The sequence below is a fragment of the Triplophysa rosa genome, linkage group LG21 (genome assembly GCF_024868665.1).
Source record: "Triplophysa rosa linkage group LG21, Trosa_1v2, whole genome shotgun sequence".
Classification (NCBI taxonomy): domain Eukaryota; kingdom Metazoa; phylum Chordata; class Actinopteri; order Cypriniformes; family Nemacheilidae; genus Triplophysa; species Triplophysa rosa.
The window spans coordinates 1,084,728-1,103,653 of NC_079910.1; the positions used below are offsets into that span (position 1 = coordinate 1,084,728).

At 39.7% G+C, this 18,926-nt stretch overlaps 2 protein-coding genes across 3 annotated transcripts; one reads left to right on the forward strand and one right to left on the reverse strand.

Moving 5' to 3' along the window:
- Positions 1–181: 181 nt before the first annotated feature.
- Positions 182–6,161, reverse strand: ednrab (endothelin receptor type Ab). 2 transcript variants are annotated; one of them, XM_057319384.1, is made up of 9 exons: positions 6,068–6,161; positions 4,391–4,442; positions 3,172–3,691; positions 2,222–2,349; positions 1,863–2,061; positions 990–1,142; positions 684–817; positions 423–531; positions 182–322 (listed from the first exon to the last, which is right to left on the reverse strand). In XM_057319384.1, exons 3-9 carry the CDS (start codon positions 3,646–3,648, stop codon positions 182–184), a joined length of 1,341 nt encoding a protein of 446 aa, XP_057175367.1. In that variant the 5' UTR covers positions 3,649–3,691; positions 4,391–4,442; positions 6,068–6,161. The 2 variants fall into 2 exon arrangements, with proteins under 2 accessions (XP_057175367.1, XP_057175366.1); XM_057319383.1 differs by lacking the exon at positions 6,068–6,161 and having other exon boundaries at positions 4,391–4,499.
- Positions 6,162–9,612: 3,451 nt separating this feature from the next.
- On the forward strand, positions 9,613–18,431 carry calcrl2 (calcitonin receptor-like 2). Its single transcript, XM_057320173.1, has 12 exons — positions 9,613–9,995; positions 10,245–10,410; positions 12,003–12,110; positions 12,203–12,315; positions 12,399–12,490; positions 14,283–14,406; positions 14,476–14,635; positions 15,134–15,194; positions 15,273–15,336; positions 15,437–15,655; positions 15,820–15,861; positions 17,593–18,431. The coding sequence occupies exons 1-12, from the start codon at positions 9,942–9,944 to the stop codon at positions 17,824–17,826; spliced, it is 1,437 nt and encodes a 478-aa protein (XP_057176156.1). The 5' UTR covers positions 9,613–9,941; the 3' UTR covers positions 17,827–18,431.
- Positions 18,432–18,926: the final 495 nt, after the last annotated feature.

The window sequence follows — 18,926 nt, forward strand, 5'->3', positions numbered from 1 at the left end:
TTTCATGGTGACTTTAATGGTTCAATAGGGAGCTACACTTCAAAACTCTGATGTATCTGATATGTTTGTACACTGACTGAAAGTTTGTACAGTGCGATAACTGAGCATGAATCATGTTATAATATTTGTTTTTGATCTCATTCTGAACGACTGCAGTTCTGAAGTCTGTGACCTTGATGGTTTAGTTGTAGCTGTCCTTGCGTAGTGCGGTCCGGTCTGATAAGCCGTGTTGATCAGGGTTCTTGTACTGGAAACTGGTTACGTTCAGAGGCGCGACAGAACTTAACAATGAGCCCGGATAACAGCAACAACACAAACATGACTGAACAACACACACAGAAAGAGAGAGAGAGAGAGAGAAGAAATCCATCAAATACAGCTGCGTGTGCGTGCGTGTGCGTGCGTGAGTGTGTTCGTCATACCCGGAAACAGTTCTTGAACTTCTTGCTGACAAAGTAGAGGATTATGGGATTGATGCAGGAGTTGATGGTTGCCAGATTTATGCTCAAATAATCAAACACTAACAGAAAACTGACACACAGAAACAACAACACAAACCGGTTAAAACCAATAAATGCCCAGATAAAAAAAACACATGTATTAGAAAAGATGTTTCTGCTCGTTTGTAGATCTGTACGTTAATAGAAAACTATTGTGTTTGTTTACACATGTGTGTGTCTTACTTTAGTAGGTCACAGCGGCCGACATCATATTGAAAATAAACCATTTTCTTCAGGATGCGACTCAGATGAAGCGGAAACCAGCAGAGAGCAAAGATGAGGACCAGAGAGAACACGGCTTTGGCCACCTCACGCCTCTAAACACACACACACACACACGCAAACACACACACACACACACCTCAATGGACATCTCACCTAGTTTTCATTTCCATGAAATCAATTGTGCGTGTTACTTTTGGAAATATTGACCACAAAGTTTCCACTGATTATGAAGTGTGCATACAGTGATATGAGTGGATGTTGTACCTGTTTGATGTGCTCATTCAGAGAGAACTTCAGATCACCCATTCTGTTGCTGAGCATCTCACAGGTCATGAGTGTGTAGAAGACGGCCGTACACACCAGAGGAACACAGAAATAAAAACCAAACAACCACCAGACCTTCACATCCCTGTACAACTACACACACACAGTGTCACGGTTAATGTCTGAGCGACGCACACGTTTCATAAATGACAAAATACATTCATATTTTACATTAAAGCGTGTGTCATGCTGCTCATATTTAACATGAATGATGAAATATATTTTCACTTTTCCATATTCATTTTCCTCTAACACCATAAGTGTCACCTGTAGTGGTTGATATACAACTGTGTGTGACAATTCTGTCATCATTTCCTCGCCTTCGAGTTCTTCCAAATCTGTATAAATGTCTTTGTTCTGATGAACGCTCATAATCAGACTGAATTTGCCCCCCATTGACTCCCATAGTAGGAAAAAAACAATGGTAGTCAAAAGTGCCCCAGAACTGTTCCATTCTTCAAAATATCTTCTTTTATGTTCAACAGAACAAAAAAATTGCTAAAGTATTTTTTCCTACTATGGGAGTCAATGAGGCTTGAGATCTGTCTGGTTATGAGCATTCTTCCAAATATCTCTCTGCGTTCATCAGAACAAAGACATTTATACACATTTGGAACAACTGAAGGAGAGGAAATGATGACAGAATTTTCATTTTTGGGTGAAGTGTCCCTTTAAATCCATTACACAATATTTGGCATTGCTATAGTTTGTTGTAGAAATCACTTTTAACAGAACAGAAATATTCCTGAAGTCTACAGTTCTTGCCTTGTGAGGTGTTTGTGTGTTTTGCACGTGTAGTTGTTGTGTTCTTACGGTCATGAACGGAGTCTCTGGTTTCAGCATGCAGGTTCGTATGGTGACGTTGTTGTACTCGAAACTGACCATTTTAAAGCCGACGGCCTCAGGAACAGCCAGAACCACAGCAACCCCCCAGATGCACACAATCTCCACCGCAGTGGATGCTGGGATACCCACACCCTGCACACGACTCCAGGACGCCACAGCACGATACCTGAACACACACAGAAATCAGTCGGCGCTCCTCACAATGTAAATCGTTACAAATGAGAGTAAATGATGTTGATGTGAGGAGGTTTGATTTAGAGGTGGAGTGACGGTTACGGGTTACCATATAGAGTTAATACCGTATTAAATCACTGTGTGCGCGTTACCTGTCCACACTGAGAGCACACAGATTCAGGACTGTTATTCCGACGGAAGCTTTCTGTAAGAATGGCATGAGTTTGCACAGAAAGAGACCAAACACGCTGTCATCAAAGGGCCATCGCATCGCCAGCAGCTGCAACACAAACATTCCACATTCAGATTTATTTTCACTCGTGCAAAACATTAAGACACAGACTATGCACATGTTTCAGAAATCATAGCCCTGTTAAAAAAACCTGCATGTGCTAGTTAGGTAGGTTTTGAAGCATGGTAGCTGGTTTGTGCTGGTTTAAGATGGCCCTCAGCTGGTTTGTGCTGGTTTAAGATGGTCATGTGCTGGTTTGTGCTGGTCCTTAGCTGGTTTAAGATGGTCCTTAGCTGGTTTGTGCTGGTTTAAGATGGTCATGTGCTGATTTAAGATGGTCATGTGCTGGTTTGAGTTGCACAGCAAAATCCTGATTGTTAAAAAATGTCAAATTATAGTGTGGATTATATATACACTGTGAGAGTTAATTTGACCTTTTTTAACACTGGCGATTTTGCTGTGTGGTCATGTGCTGATCATGAGCTGGTTTAAGATGCTCCTGAGCTGGTTTAAACTGGTCCTAAACCAGCTCAAGACCAGCTTAAACCAGCACAAACCAGCTACCATGCTTCAAAACCTACCTAACCAGTATATGCAGTTTTTTTCAACAAGGAGATCATACACGTTGAAGAGTAAAAAACACACAAAGAGTTAAAATACTGTGCAGAATGTGTGTTTTTGTGTGTGTGTGTGTGTGTGGGGGGGGGGGGTTAATATACGGCAGCCGGTGTTAAAGCACGTTTATCTCTAGGTGTGTGTGTGTGTGTTGAGAGCTACACTGATAAGTGTCCCAAAATATGTCTGACCTAATGTGGACACACAAAATGGAGTGTTCTGATTGGTTGTCGGGTTTGCTCATGCGTGTGTTACCTTATACACGTTGATGGGTTTATCGATGGCGATGTATACGAGATCTCCCAGTGCCAGGCTGGCAATCAGAGCGTTGGGCCCGTTCCTCATGCTCTTGTTCAGGTAAATGATTCTCAACAGTGTTGCGTTTCCCACCATCCCCACCACGAAGATGATGCAGGACAGCGCCGTGTTCACGTATTTAAACAAACACTCAATGTAAGTCCGCGTCAGACACGCCGGGGGCAAAGATGGCCGTCGCGCAACCACTGACCTGTTGCTAGAAAGACGGGCAACTTGATAGACAGCTCTGGGGTCAGAGGTCACGGCAGCTGACCCTGCCGTCTCCAAGGGGAGCGCAAGAGCTTCAGAGAGTGGCTCTTCAGAGAGCGGAAGAGCGTTGGATGAGTTTGGCTGACAGTTTCCACAACCAATCAGCACGCAGGATGCGGCGGTCATTAGCAGCATGACCCGACGGATGCCGTAGGGCCACATCATAGATCAAAGAGTCAAAGCGTCAAACGTTTCCCTGTGCGCTGTTCTGGAGAGCGGGAAACAAGGGAACGTTTAAAACAATCAAAGGAAAGGAGTTTGAGATTAATGCAGCTGAAATAGAAGCTCAAGACACACAGCTGTGCTGTCCATCCATCACACATCCATTCAGACAGTGGACACACATTTTCTGCACAGAACATTGAATGTAAAAACGTTAACATTTCATGTGCACAGAAACAGTTTTTAAAATGTATGTCACATACTGTGCGTCAATAATTGGGTGTTCATACACAACACTTTCCTTTAAACGTCATTATACAAACACACACGTTCACCAAACTTTAGGATGTTTAAATGTGTTTTTCTACCGAAGAAACCGAGAAACCAACATCTAACGAAACAATCACACATCAGATCTGACTCTTGGTAATTTCTCGAGTGTTTCTCGGGCAAGAGAAGCTTTCAGTAATGTCACACGTGTCTTCATTAGAGTTTCCCAAAAGAATGTTTTAAACCGAGCTCAAGTCGCCAATCAAATCTCAGTTCTCAACATGATCCCAATCAGTTCTCATTAAACTCTGATCGACTCACAATCTCACTGTTTGTTAAAAGCGGAATGTGGGAGAAACATCATGAGCAATCTTCGTCCTGTAACATCTGATAGTTTGTGAAATGCTGAAATAGTAGAAAGAAGTCTTTAAACACACAGAGAGATGTGCTGTGACGCACACAGACAAACACTGACCTTCTGCTGATGAACACTGTCTCCTCCTGGACTTCACCAGACTCCTGTGACTCTAAACATCCCAAACGGAAGAAAACGCTTCTGTCAGAGTCAATCTACAGCGGAGACGTGTGTGTGTGTGTGTGTGTACGTGAGAGAGAGAGAGACTTATCTTTAAACTCTGTGTGTGTGTGTGTGTGTGTTTATCTGTGGGATGTGGCCTTCCTGTCATTGGTTCTCATTTCAATTACACACAGACAGGCCACCCTGTGTTTATAACCCATCAGGATGTTATTTCATTGTCTATTTCATCTCATTTACTGACACTTCCAGCAACTTCAACCAATAACTACCATGGTGATAGCATAGAAATGTGGACATAAGAGTACCACAGTATTACCATCTTCCATTTCTCCATATTGACAGTTAGGATGAGAAAAAAATGAGACAAATCTCTTAAAACTCACTTTCAGGGTAGATTTTATGTGATTGTTTTTTTTTTTTTAGCAAAATAAGCAAATATATTTTCTATTCTATTCTATTCTATTCTATTCTATTCTTGTAAAGCACTTTGAGAAAGTAAAGTGTAAACAAATCCTACAGTATAAATCACGATTGTTAGTGTTTCATTTCAAATGTAAAACAGCTAATCAAAAGAGATGTTTTCTTTAATTTTACCTTCTTATTTTACAATAATAACAAAATTTTATATAAGACAATCAGTAATATGACGATAGTTGTGGCGACACTAGTGAATGGACAGAACTTTAGAGAAGACAGGTCAAAGGTCACTCAGAGCCCAGAGCTAAAGCACTGGGAGCAATTACAGGCCTGACCTTATCAACTTTAACCTCTAGAGGGCATCCGCATTAGACACACACGTACACACACGCACACACACACACACACACACACACGCACACACACACACACATGTTAGGTTTCCATGTTTTATGGGGACATTCCATAGACACAATGGTTTTTATACTGTACAAACTGTATCTCATATTCCCTACCCCTAACCCTAACAATCACACACAACTGTCTGCTCTTTTACATTTTCACTAAAGTTCATTCTCTATGATTTATAAGCTTGTTTCCTCATGGGGACCAAAAAATGTCCCCACAAGGACAAGGGTTTTGGATATTGCCATCTTTGTGGGGACATTTTGTGCCCATACCGTAGGGTTTACCCTTCCCACACACATACACACACAGGTTTGTTTCACTGTATTAACTCATAAAGGTCCATTGTTTTGCTGCGAATTATATTTTCTATGCTTTAAATGAAGCCACACACAAACACATGGTCATATACAAAGTAAAACATAACTTTGTTTAACTGAAAACCTTCTCAAAAGATTACAAATAACAAAGTTTTACCTTCAGAAATGTAGTCAGTCATGTAAGCAAACACCCACAAAAGATGAAAGTAAGCCTGTTAAAGCCTTAGAATATTCTGAAATCTTTTTATGAATCTGAGCTTCATTGACTTTAATAAACATTCACACACATCAAAAGACATTAATAAACCTTAAAAGGTTCGTGTCAGTTTCCAAACAAATAGCTTTTTACTTAATCAGAGTCACAATTAAACTCATGTGCTACCAGTAAACAAAACCAGAGTGCCAGTGGAAAAATGTGTGTGTCTTCATATTGAGAACACATTGAGTCTTTGAAAAGAAATAAAAATGAAACCTCATAATGAGCTTGAGCTCCAACTCCCAGAATGCACCACTTCTGACAGAAATCTATCCATCCATTCATCCAAACAGGAGACACTCTCATGGTGTGTGTAGCTGCTCAGATCTGAAGGATGTTTTTTTTCTTTGCTCGTCATGATCAAGTGTTGTGTTGATCTTTATCTGGTCTGTGTAATCCGTGTGAATACACACGAGACGGCAGGCTTGTCGTTATGAAGCTGCTTTGATCTGTGAGGTTCGAGTCTATTAGCTGACAGGAACACGAGAATGAATTTAACGGTCTTCTGGTGACCACAAACACACCACAAAACTCACAGCAGACAGAATGAAGCGTTTTGAAGTCACAAAGCTGTCAACTTTTTCCACATAAACTCAAGAGTGCTCGCACACACACTCAGATATTAAAATAATCCTAAACCTTTCAAGTTTAAGAGCTAAACAACAGCATGTGTGTATATGTTTGTAATTCACGTTGTGTATCATCCGATCATAAAACTACTGCTTATTTTTCTATAAACAGTACAATAAGGATGAAACACGTTTATACGGGAAAAAGGCCTGTCACTAATGGCATCTAAAAGAATTAACTATATCTATAAATGTAAATGTGATATCTGCGAATCATCAGTAGTTCACATCATTGTATTTGTGAACCCACATGAAAACAATACTTTGGTATTTACTATAGTAAACTGTAGTAAAATTGCTAGAGACTATTTTGAACCCTCAGTACTAAAGAAGACTACAGTGTTTTCTGCAACTATACTCTTGTATATGTCAGGAACGTGTATTAAATCTAAAGTTTGTTAAATCTAAACTTGTGTTATCTAAAGTTTAAGTGTCTAAATAATTGATGTCTGATTTGTTCAAATGTAAACGTACTCTTGTCTAATCTGTGCATTTGACTCAAATCTCGCTTCAAAATCATGCATTGACGTCATACACCGATCAGTCTGCATGAAGTCTGTTTCTAGTCTGACCAGCAGGTGGCGGTGTTGCTCTAAACATGCTAAACTGAGGTGTTTAGATACAAATTAACACAAATAAATCCACATCAATGTAAACAAGGTTATGAACATTTAACAAACAATCATTCTGTTGGTGAAATTAATAAGTGATCAATTCTATCTGTCTGTGAAGGAGGCGACAGAGAGAGACGCCTCAGATATCAGTTCACTCACGAGCGGATCGCACGCGCTTCAAACGACTCCGAACACCAACGGTAAGAAAACAACATTGCATTTATTTTATTCCCTTCATTCTTGATTTTAGCTTCTCGTGTTGTTTTAATAGAGACTCAATAACTTAATATATTTATTTGTGAAGTAAGACTGCGCTTTTCTCTGTGAGTGCACTGTTAAAACTAGACTAAGTTATTCGTTTAAATTAAAAGTTGAGTAGAAAGAGTGTAGCGGCTGTTCGAGTTTAAAGTAAGACTGGTTAATTAAAGGTTGATTCATGCAGCTATTTGTCGTTTGTTTCCGTTTGTTATGACTGACGTGTATTGAACGGTAATAACGTTACCATGCTGACAGTATGGAATAAGATTCTGATAATCATTCAGTACGTTGAACTATGTTTTGAGCGTCTGTGTGAAGAATTTGTCAAAAAAAAGGCAGAATTATAATTTCTGTCAGACAATAGATTCCTGTACAGTTAACGTTGCAGTAATTGCAGATAAACCCCTAACTGTAATCTATGCACTACACAGAGCTTAAAAACAAACATGTGACATATTTATGCATTTACATTTAATGGATTTGGCAGACACTTTTATTATGTTTGTTCCCGGAGAATCGAACCCGCAATTTAACCCATACAATCTTCTAACAAATGAGCTTCATAAACACAAAACAGTTTGAGGTCATTGGTTATATAGTTTTGTGGTCAGTCAGTCAGTGTGTGTGTGTGTGTGTGTGTGTGTGTGTGTGTGTTTGGGGGTCTGTGGTCATTTTCATAGTGAACCCCTCAGCCATGTCCACTTTCAAGGGCACTAGAGCAGTGTCACAGGTGTCTACGGGCATCTGTTTGGTGCTTTAAGGGCTCATATGGCACGAACACGTGTTGTTCTGTGTCTTTGGTGTGTTATAAGTCGCTCATGCATGTATTAGACGTGTAAAATTGCAGAAATGAAAGTGTGGGAACAAAAGAGTCATTCTATGTAAAAGCGAATGCTCACCCAGACCTGCCTGAAACACCTCGTGTAGCCACACCCCCACAAATCTACATCAGTTGGTGGTCTGATTTGACTAAGACCGCCCAAATGTAGACGCAAGTAAGGTGGGCGACCTGTCAGTACAATTGAAGAGGAACCTGATGTTCCAAATATGGTCAGAGGCGTTACATTTCAGTCACACGCTTGCAGTATTCCACCAATCACTACGCACAGGTGAACTGGCCAATCACAGCACACCTCGCTGAGCTTTATTAAAAATCTGCATGTTTCAGAGAGGCGAAGCAAAGAGGAGATACAAACATGCACGGTGTGTGGAAAATACAGAGTTTATAAACCTTAAATAATGTATACACATTACATTACATCTAAAACAAACCATAATATTCCTTTTAGCCGTGTCATACGACCCCTTTAAAAGAATGTGTGTTTTAGATCTTCGCATGGATTAAATAACGGCTCAATAATGTGAAGGGTGTTTGAATCTCAGGGTGTGATGGGTGTTAGGATGTTGTGTTTCCAGTGCCAGGGGTAATGTGCACGCCGAATGCTCACTGGTCAAACACCTCCTCTTATAATGTGTCCCGGGTGTCTTCACTAATGCAAGAAGTTGTACAAAGCCTGTGTTTGTTGAGACCCCTTGAGCCTCAGTGAGATTCATTCGTGACGCAACAACAGAAGAACTCCATGTAGGGAGATTTTACCATCTTGCACGTTCTCAGTTTGAGCAGGAAGAGTTTTGGCTCAAGAGATCACGTCTGAAGAGAAAACACCATCCACACGCCATCCTGCAAAACCAGGAGGGATTTCCAGTCCAGATGTGAGACAGACGTATGGTCTGCTGTAATAACATTTCGCATCAAAATATGTATTTGATTACTCACCCTGGAGCCTGTAAGTTTTCATCATCTGTGAAACATAAAGAAATGTACACTTCCATATGTAAGTACATGCTAGATCTGTACCTCACTCACACACAAGTTGAGAGGAAGAATTCATTTGAGAGCAGATTGATGATGATGATGATGTCATCCATCCTTTGAACACGTGTAAGTGTCAGATTTTAAATATAAAATACAGGGAACGTGTGTGTGTGTGTGTGTGTTGATGTTTGTATATCCCGGTGGGGACCTAAACCTGAATACACACCAACACATGGGGACTCGTGTCACTGTGGGGACCAAAATTGAGGTCCTCATGGGCACAAAAGCTTATAAATTGTACAGAACAATATTTTTTACAAATCTAAAAATGCAAAAAGTGTTCTATGATCTTTAGGTTTAGGGATAGGGTTAGGGATAGGGGATAGAATATACAGTTTGTACAGTATAAAAACATTACGCCTATGGACTGTCCCCACGGNGCACACACACACACACAATGATTATTGTTTCTGTATTTATTGGATTAGGTGTCAACTGACGTTTTTGTATTGTGTGTAGTGTAATTCTGTGTGGCCGTGGGTCTTTGACCTCTGTGTTTATAGAATGTGGGTGACATCCTGTCAGAAAAATAAACAAGCGTGTTCTTGTGAATGTCCGAGTGGAATTCCACTCAAGCTTCTCCACACTTGAACTTAAAACACTGAAGCTCAGAAAGCACAGACTCAGTGATATCAACGCACTTCTCATCATTCTTTGAGCCCAGAATACAGATGCTCTCTAGCGCCTCCCGTCTGAGCGGCAGATAGTGCAGAATGAGCAGAAGTCAGTCACTGCTGCTGCTGCTCATACACCTGCTGACAGCACCGGTGAGTATGTGTCAAAACACTGAGACATTCACAAGCTAAGAATCAATATTAGTACTTAACATTAGAACTCATCTCGTATGAGTCCAGAAAGATAAAACACTGCACTTCAGCAAATAGCCAATAGCAAAACTTTACATTCAGAATGATTGGTTTTATTCTGCTGATGACTTGTCAAAATCATGATTGTCTTTATCAGAAATAAATCTAGTGGCTTGTTCAGATCTTGTGTTGTTTATCTCTGTGATTCAGGTGTGTCGCTGTGAGGATGTGTTTATCACAGCGAGGATGTCAACAGAGCCGGTGACAGATATCCCAGCATCCGGCCAGGATCTGAGAGTATCACGTGAGCAAATCCTCTCTGCTCAGTTTGAGTGTTACCTTAAAATACTGCACGACCCGTCACGCACTGAACCAGGTGAGAGACCACTTGTATTGTGCTCTGTAAGGTTTGTGGGGATGACACAGGAAATGTAAATATATTCATATGTTTGTTATGTTCAGCTCTGTGCGCTAAACGTCGTCTCTGCTGGAAATTGAATAGACTCGTAGTAGTTCAGTTTAGTGGTTTAAGGGGTGATTTTCAGGATGTTGTTAATGGTTAAATGCACACGAACATTAATTCCAGCAAAATGTTATTTTAATAATGAGAAAAAAACTCCCAGAATTAAAAGAACACAAGTAAATGGGAATGAGAGTGTCTATAAAAGACAGGAAGAGATTTTGAGAGCCGCTGGGTTTGTTGTACGTTTCCTTACATTGTACACAAAGACCTGCTATGAGGAAACTCTCTCTCTCTCTCTTTAAAGATATGCAATTAGATATTAAAACTAGATATTTTATATATTAGATATTAAAACTCCCGTAATCTGAGCCAGGCTTTAGTCATTTCTAGCTTTATATTCATCTTTCAATTGATTCTCTTTCATTTATAAATGTAAAATGTAACTTCAGTTTTGTCACTTTCATTTTCTACAAATATTCCTGTACATAAATTACACCTGTGACCTCCTACAGTCCTTTTACAGTCATTGAAGGCTTGAATGTTTACACACAATTTTGTACAATCTTACACCCTGCGTTCCAATCTGCACACTATCCGTCCTAATAGCATTTGAAAGTAGAATTAGTATGTCAAGTCCTAAATCGTAGTGTGTTGAAAAGAGTATTCCAAAGATTCCCGGATGGTCGACTACTTCCGGTAGAAATTGGAAGTGCAGAATGATGCAGACTCTTACGGCTGATATTACCCACAACTCACCGCGAGTATGGGCGGAGTTTAGTGACGCTCCACTGCATTAATAAATGATATAACTGATGCGTCACTAAATGAACAAACGTAAGTATACAGTAAACATTACATAGGAAATAATGAATCAATAAATACCATAATGGAAAGAAGAGCTGTATTTTCATGTGTGTGACCGTTATTGGTCACAATGTTGTCTAGGCCAGGGGTTTTCAAACTTTATGTTTCCAAAATATAATCTAAAATATATATATCTTTATTTTTTGTGTAAAGAAACGTTTAAAATGATGAATAGTAAATAAGATATTATCAAGACAACACATTGTTTCTAAACCTAAATAGTCGACAACAATTTCACTTTGAGTCCCAAAAAAGAAACTATAGTGAGAAAAACTCACTTGAAAGATTAAAATATAAACAATTCTGGAAACTATCAATAGCAAAGAATGCAGATAAACACTGTGGACTTTTATCATTTTTCTGGGGGACCCCTTGCAACCTTCTGGTGGCCCCCTGGGGGTCCCCGGACCCCAGTTTGAAAACCCCTGGTCTAGGCAACAACGGCCACTTCCGCTTCCTGTTAGTATGTCCCAGTGTGTGCGATCTCTTTTGCCATGCACTCAAAAGTACCTACTATTCCAACACAAAAACACTACTTACTATTAGGGCTAGTATGAGTAGGCGAATTGGAACACAGGGACAGACTAGTCAAGTGTATGTATTCAGAGCACTCACACGGTAGTTTATGTCGCCCCCTGCAGGACGGTACTGTAACCGCACATGGGACGGCTGGTTGTGTTGGGGAGACTCCGACCCTGGCACCGCTGTACAGCTCTGCCCCTCTTACTACCATGATTTCGATCCATCTGGTAATGCTGTAAGACTTCATACACATGCACGTATATACTCACAAACACATTACTGGTGTGGTCTTATAACCTTATGCACTTCATTCATTCAGAAAAAGTGACCAAAGTGTGTAACCCAGACGGCCACTGGTTCCGACATCCAGAGAGTAACCGACTGTGGTCCAATTACACCCAGTGTTCAGCATACACAGAGCAGAAGCGCAAGGTCTTCAGCTTCATTCTGAAATATTCACTGTTTCACAGTCCTGTTGTCTTTAGATAACGTGTGTGTCTGGTGTTCTTCTGCAGCTCACGTTTGTCAGTTATTACCTGGCTGTGTTGGGACACGTACTGTCCATCATCTCACTCCTCATCTCCATGTGTATCTTCTCCTATTTCAAGTATGTCATTAAATTCATCACAGATTCTCACCTCCAGACGTTTGTTTGATTCACCTGTCTGAATGAACTGATGATGTTTGATTCACCTGTCTGAATGAACTGATGGTGTTTGATTCACCTGTCTGAATGAACTGATTGTGTTTGATTCACCTGTATAAGTGAACTGATGGTGTTTGATTCACCTGTCTGAATGAACTGATGGTATTTGATTCACCTGTCTGAATGAACTGATGGTATTTGATTCACCTGTATAAGTGAACTGATGGTATTTGATTCACCTGTATAAGTGAACTGATGGTATTTGATTCACCTGTCTGAATGAACTGATGGTGTTTGATTCACCTGTCTGAATGAACCGATGGTGTTTGATTCACCTGTATAAGTGAACTGATGGTGTTTGATTCACCTGTCTGAATGAACTGATGGTGTTTGATTCACCTGTATAAGTGAACTGATGGTGTTTGATTCACCTGTCTGAATGAACTGATGGTGTTTGATTCACCTGTCTGAATGAACTGATGGTGTTTGATTCACCTGTCTGAATGAACTGATGGTGTTTGATTCACCTGTCTGAATGAACTGATGGTGTTTGATTCACCTGTCTGAATGAACTGATGGTGTTTGATTCACCTGTCTGAATGAACTGATGGTGTTTGATTCACCTGTCTGAATGAACTGATGGTGTTTGATTCACCTGTCTGAATGAACTGATGGTGTTTGATTCACCTGTCTGAATGAACTGATGGTGTTTGATTCACCTGTCTGAATGAACTGATGGTGTTTGATTCACCTGTCTGAATGAACTGATGGTGTTTGATTCACCTGTCTGAATGAACTGATGGTGTTTGATTCACCTGTCTGAATGAACTGATGGTGTTTGATTCACCTGTCTGAATGAACTGATGGTGTTTGAATTCTGATACCGTGTTTGATTCACCTGAATGAACTGATGGTATTTGATTCACCTGTTAAGTGAACTGATGGTTTTGATTCACCTGTCTGAATGAACTGATGGTGTTTGATTCACCTGTCTAATGAACCGATGGTGTTTGATTCACCTGTATAAGTGAACTGATGGTGTTTGATTCACCTGTCTGAATGAACTGATGGTGTTTGATTCACCTGTATAAGTGAACTGATGGTGTTTGATTCACCTGTCTGAATGAACTGATGGTGTTTGATTCACCTGTCTGAATGAACTGATGGTGTTTGATTCACCTGTTGGAATGAACTGATGGGTGTTTGATTCACCTGTCTGAATGAACTGATGGTGTTTGATTCACCTGTCTGAATGAACTGATGGGTGTTTGATTCACCTGTCTGAATGAAACTGATGGTGTTTGATTTCACCAATACTGTGGTTTGAATTTCACCGATAATGGAAAGAGGTGAACTCGTGACGATGGTGTTTGATTCACCCTGTCTGAATGAACTTGATGGGTGTTTTGATTCACCGCGAAGCAATGTATTGATTACTGTTAAGTGAACCTGAGTTGATTACTGACTGATATCCGGTGGTATTCACCTGTCCTTGAATTGAACTTGATGGTGTTTGATTCACCTGTCTGAGAGTAACTGATGGTGTTTGATTCACCTGTTCTGAATGAACTGATGGTGTTTGATTCACCTTGTCTGAATGAACTGATCGGTGTTTGATTCACCTGTCTGAATGAACTGATGGTGTTTGATTCACCTGTCTGAATGAACTGATGGTATTTGATTCACCTGTATAAGTGAACTGATGGTGTTTGATTCACCTGTCTGAATGAACTGATGGTGTTTGTGTGTGCAGATGTTTGAGCTGTCAGCGCATCACTCTTCACAAAAACATGTTCACTTCATTCATCCTCAATTCAGTGGCCACCATCGGATGGCTTCACGTGGTCATTGGAAAACAGCAGCAGAAAACTCACTTTGTAAGTGAAGATAATCGGATTATTTGATGCAGAATGTACCGTACCGTGTTTACATGACTGTGTGTTCAGTCTCAGATTGGTTGTAAGATTCTGGCCAGTATAATGCATTACACGTCTTGTTCCAATTACTTCTGGATGCTGTGTGAGGGAATCTATCTGCACACGCTCATCATCGTGGCTGTGTTTGTAGGAGAACAGCAGCTGGGCTGGTACTACCTCCTCGGGTGGGGTGAGTGTGATTCACAGAAAATCACGTACTGTATCATGATTAGTCAAACCACAACCAGTGATGTCTGATGTCATGACATCACACATTGTGTCCAGCCATGTTTCAGTGTGTTGGATGAGGGTGAAGAACATTTCTTATGTTTTTGTGCTGTGTTTTTACATCCTCGTCTGTCTATATTTACACTCTAATGTGGGTAAAATACATACTTTGAAAATATTGAAGAACTGTTTAACACAGCAGGTTAAGCCAAATGATTGATATTTCAGCTCTTAAAGGAATATTTCACCCATTGACTTGACCAAAGTCATTTTTATTCCTACTATGGAAAGTCAACTATTCCTTTAATGAGTCATTTCTTGTTACTTCTTGAGTCATTATTATTCGAGAAAGCAAATTGAAAACGATAATTATTCTGTTGATAAAACAAGCACACAGTATTGTAGTGATGTGGGTCTTTTAAAAACAGAAACACTGTCATTGTTTCATCCCGTATCGCAGGTTTTCCAGTGATTCCTGCTGTCATGCACGCAGTGGCACGTCTGATCTTCCACGATGACAAGTAAACCTGGACTGATTTCAGTTTGAGCTGTTAAAGGTTTTCAGGTGTTTTCAGGTTTTGTTCTGCTGTGTTTGACAGTTGTTGGGTCATTAACTCAAAGCTGCTGTACATCACACACGGACCCATCCATGTGGCTCTGCTGGTGTGTTTCATCCTCACAATCACGCAGGTTTAAATTGGACCCGTCTATGTGTTTTTCTACATGAACACATGACCGAATGTCTCTCCCCACCCTCCCTCAGGTCAATCTGTTCTTTCTTCTCAACATTGTGAGGGTGTTGATCACTAAACTGCGGGTCACTCATCGGACCGAGACCAACGTGTACATGAAGGCCGTGAGAGCCACGATCATTCTGGTACCGCTGCTGGGAGCTCAGTTCATCCTGGTGCCCCTGCAGCCCAGCGGACGCGTCTCACTGGCCATCTATGATTTATTCATGAACATCTTTGTACATTTTCAGGTCAGTGTGGGATGATGTAGGTATACATTAGATTACATCACTTTGTTTTTGCTAGCACAAAGGGAATTTTAATGCAGCGTTATGTGCATTAAACAACTTCCATGTACATGTGTGATATCTGAGAGATTCTGTGTATTTAATGACACATGTTTATGTGTCTGCAGGGGCTTCTGGTGGCTATAATCTTCTGCTTCTGTAACAGAGAGGTACAGAACTCCACGACTTCTGTTTTAATGATAAACTGCTGCACAACGCCTGAGACTTATATACTGTTCAATGTTTTTTTATAACTTCTTGAAATACTTCTGACTTTCTAATAGACTTTTATTCTTTAGAGTGCAGTTGGGTGATTGTCAAGATGTCAAACATGATTTTCTTAAAAACAAATTTCCTTTTTATTCATTAAAAACAAGGTATGACATGTCTAAGAACATTAATTATAAAAGTTTTACTGACACTTTAACAAAATTTTGAACATTTAAAAAAAAGCCTTACAAATTCTCATTACCGTAACCATTTAAAAGTGCTAATCCCATAGCATGTTTAAAGAGTAACTTTTACAATGTCCTTAAAATGACTTTTTTATGCGGTGTGTAATGTTGCCGTGTGTGAATGTGAGCGGTCTGCCGAGTTGTGAAGCCGAAAGTGAACGAATCACAAAGTTATTGGCTTGGGGAAAAAGGAGTCGACTCTGAATCACGCGAGCGAGTCGTCTGTCGTTCTCATTTCAGTTCCGGGTCAGATTTGTGTCACTCGGTGTGATGCCCACCTACGTTCTATTTGCGACACTGCACCCGGTAGACCAATGACAGCAGACTAGACCATCTGACCAATCAGATCAGAGTAGGCTGACGGAAAGGAGGGGATTAGACAGATGAATCGCCGAACGAATCATGTGAGAGTCAGTCAAGAAGTGAGGTAACAATAACTGCCTGTTATTAGAAAATGAAAGGGTTTTTACAGCGTGTATGTACGTCAACGTGTTGTTGGACACTCCATGAACCAAAGTAGGACCTTAAACATCACAACATATTTACTCTTTAAAAAAAACAGAAGCCTAAGCAAGTTTTTATTAATAATACATAGTAAGATATTAATGAATTACAATTTATTACAAAATTATACATGTTACATTTTTTAAATGCAGAAAACTACCTGTATCGGTTATAAGAATGAAAAAAGTCATGTACACAGCGTGACAAGAGAGTATTACGTTTTTATCTATAAAAATATAAAGTGATTTGTTAACTTGTTAACTGGCAACACCCATTTGAAAGGTGCTGCCAGATGTGTTTCTTCACATGAAATCAAACTTAATGTAAATATCGTTGTGTGTGTGAAAACGTTACGAAGGATGAGAAAATCTTCAAAGTCTTCATTCAGCTATTTCTTCATTTTTATTATTCATTAATATTCTGTCAATCATTATTTTTCATCATTTGAGAACATCTAGTAGAACATCCAATTGTTTTTTCAGAATATTTTAATTTGACTCTTTTTAAATTACAACATATAATGCACTCAGACAAATCAGGACACGTTACGGTTATGAGAATTTCAACAGAAAAACAATAAAGTACATAAATAATTAATTCCCATGTTAAAATGATGTTTTGTCCAATGTAGAGAACACGATTATGTTTATTATGATCATTTTTTGTGGTACTGAATTATATGTTTTATAACCAAAACCTTTACTGCCATGATGTTTCAGTGGTTTCCTGAGAATGATCCATCTATGTGCTTTTATTAAGGAGTCACTTCTGTTCTGACTGCAGATCGGCTGTTTAATCTCTTCTAGATGAAAAAATGACCATAAACACTACTGAATGAAATACAATAGTAAATGCTGCAAGAAATGGATGTCTCTTTCTTAGTTTGATGTTTTAAGTTGAAGTATGAACTGATGTGGGGCTGCAAATGTTTGTGGTGTGCAGGTGCAGTCTGCTTTCAGACGGAGGTATGCTCAGTACGCCTCTCAGTGGACACGCAGACGTCTGGTGACGACCGATTCTCACTGTAACTACCACACAAACTCCTCCATCACTGAGAACAGCCGCGTCACCATCAGTCTGGACCACGAGAAGATGCACGCGCTCAACGGACAGAGCAACGGCAGACGACGGTCACACGGAGAACACGACAGAAGCGTGGAGACGTCTGAAATCTGAACGTTCGTCCAGCAGAAAAAGATCTGTGTTCACCTTACACGCGTCTAACTGTTCTCACATAGATCTCACACATCTCACGGCTTCACACACAAACATTTCTAGATCAGGTCACGTGATCACAGCTCCTCGTGTGAGATGATGTGGAGTAATCCGGATCAGAATGATTTCATGTAAACAGGACTGATGTTTGTAGGATTCTAGATGCACTGTAAACCTGTGTCGTTATTTGTGCGTACGGATGTCACACTCCTTTACTCGTATGCATTCTGTTTGTTCACACACATTAGTGTGCACATTTACATTTAGCAGACGCTTTTATCCAAAGTGACTTGACAGAGAAATTAGGAAACAATAGAGCGATTCACACACTCAAAATGTAGAATATGGTTCTTTTGAAGCGTAACCCGATCACAAATGTCTCTTTATACTGTAAATAGATTATATATCAATAAGTTTTCCTCACGTTTCTTTTTTTAAATGCATGTGTAAATACTGTATGTTTTATAAATATTGTATTTGTATCTGTTCATGTGTTGAAGGCCATAAGAGAGCCAGGTGACTTATACTTTTTGTGACTGTTGGTATTAAATAATATATAGAAGTGAAATAAATATGACTAAACTGTTTGTGTATGTTACACAGTGACACTCAATAAAAGAAACCCCGCAGGTTGATTTACATTAAAACCAAGATCACAGAAATAAATGATGTTCAAAAAGTATATCAAACAAACTAGGTAAAAATAAAATGTAAGCAAAGTATAGTTACATTAAGCTGTTCCCACAATATATAAACAGTGATGCACCTGATTAATATTTCACCACATTGCTTTTTTGCGTGAACTTGTTTCTTCTGTCAGTGGCCAGGTTTCCATTACCCTTCAAAATGCGCAAATTGAAATAGCGCATTGAAAATACGCCCAATGGAAACGCGTACATTTCGCAAGAACTCCCATCATGCATCGCATAAAAAAGTTCTTTTTTTCCAAGTTTTTTCAGGCAACACGATAAAAGTATATTTCGCAAAACTGCAATGGAAACACTTTTTGTCGCATTTAATAAAATTCAATTTTGTCGCGTTTACAAGTCACGTGGGGTATA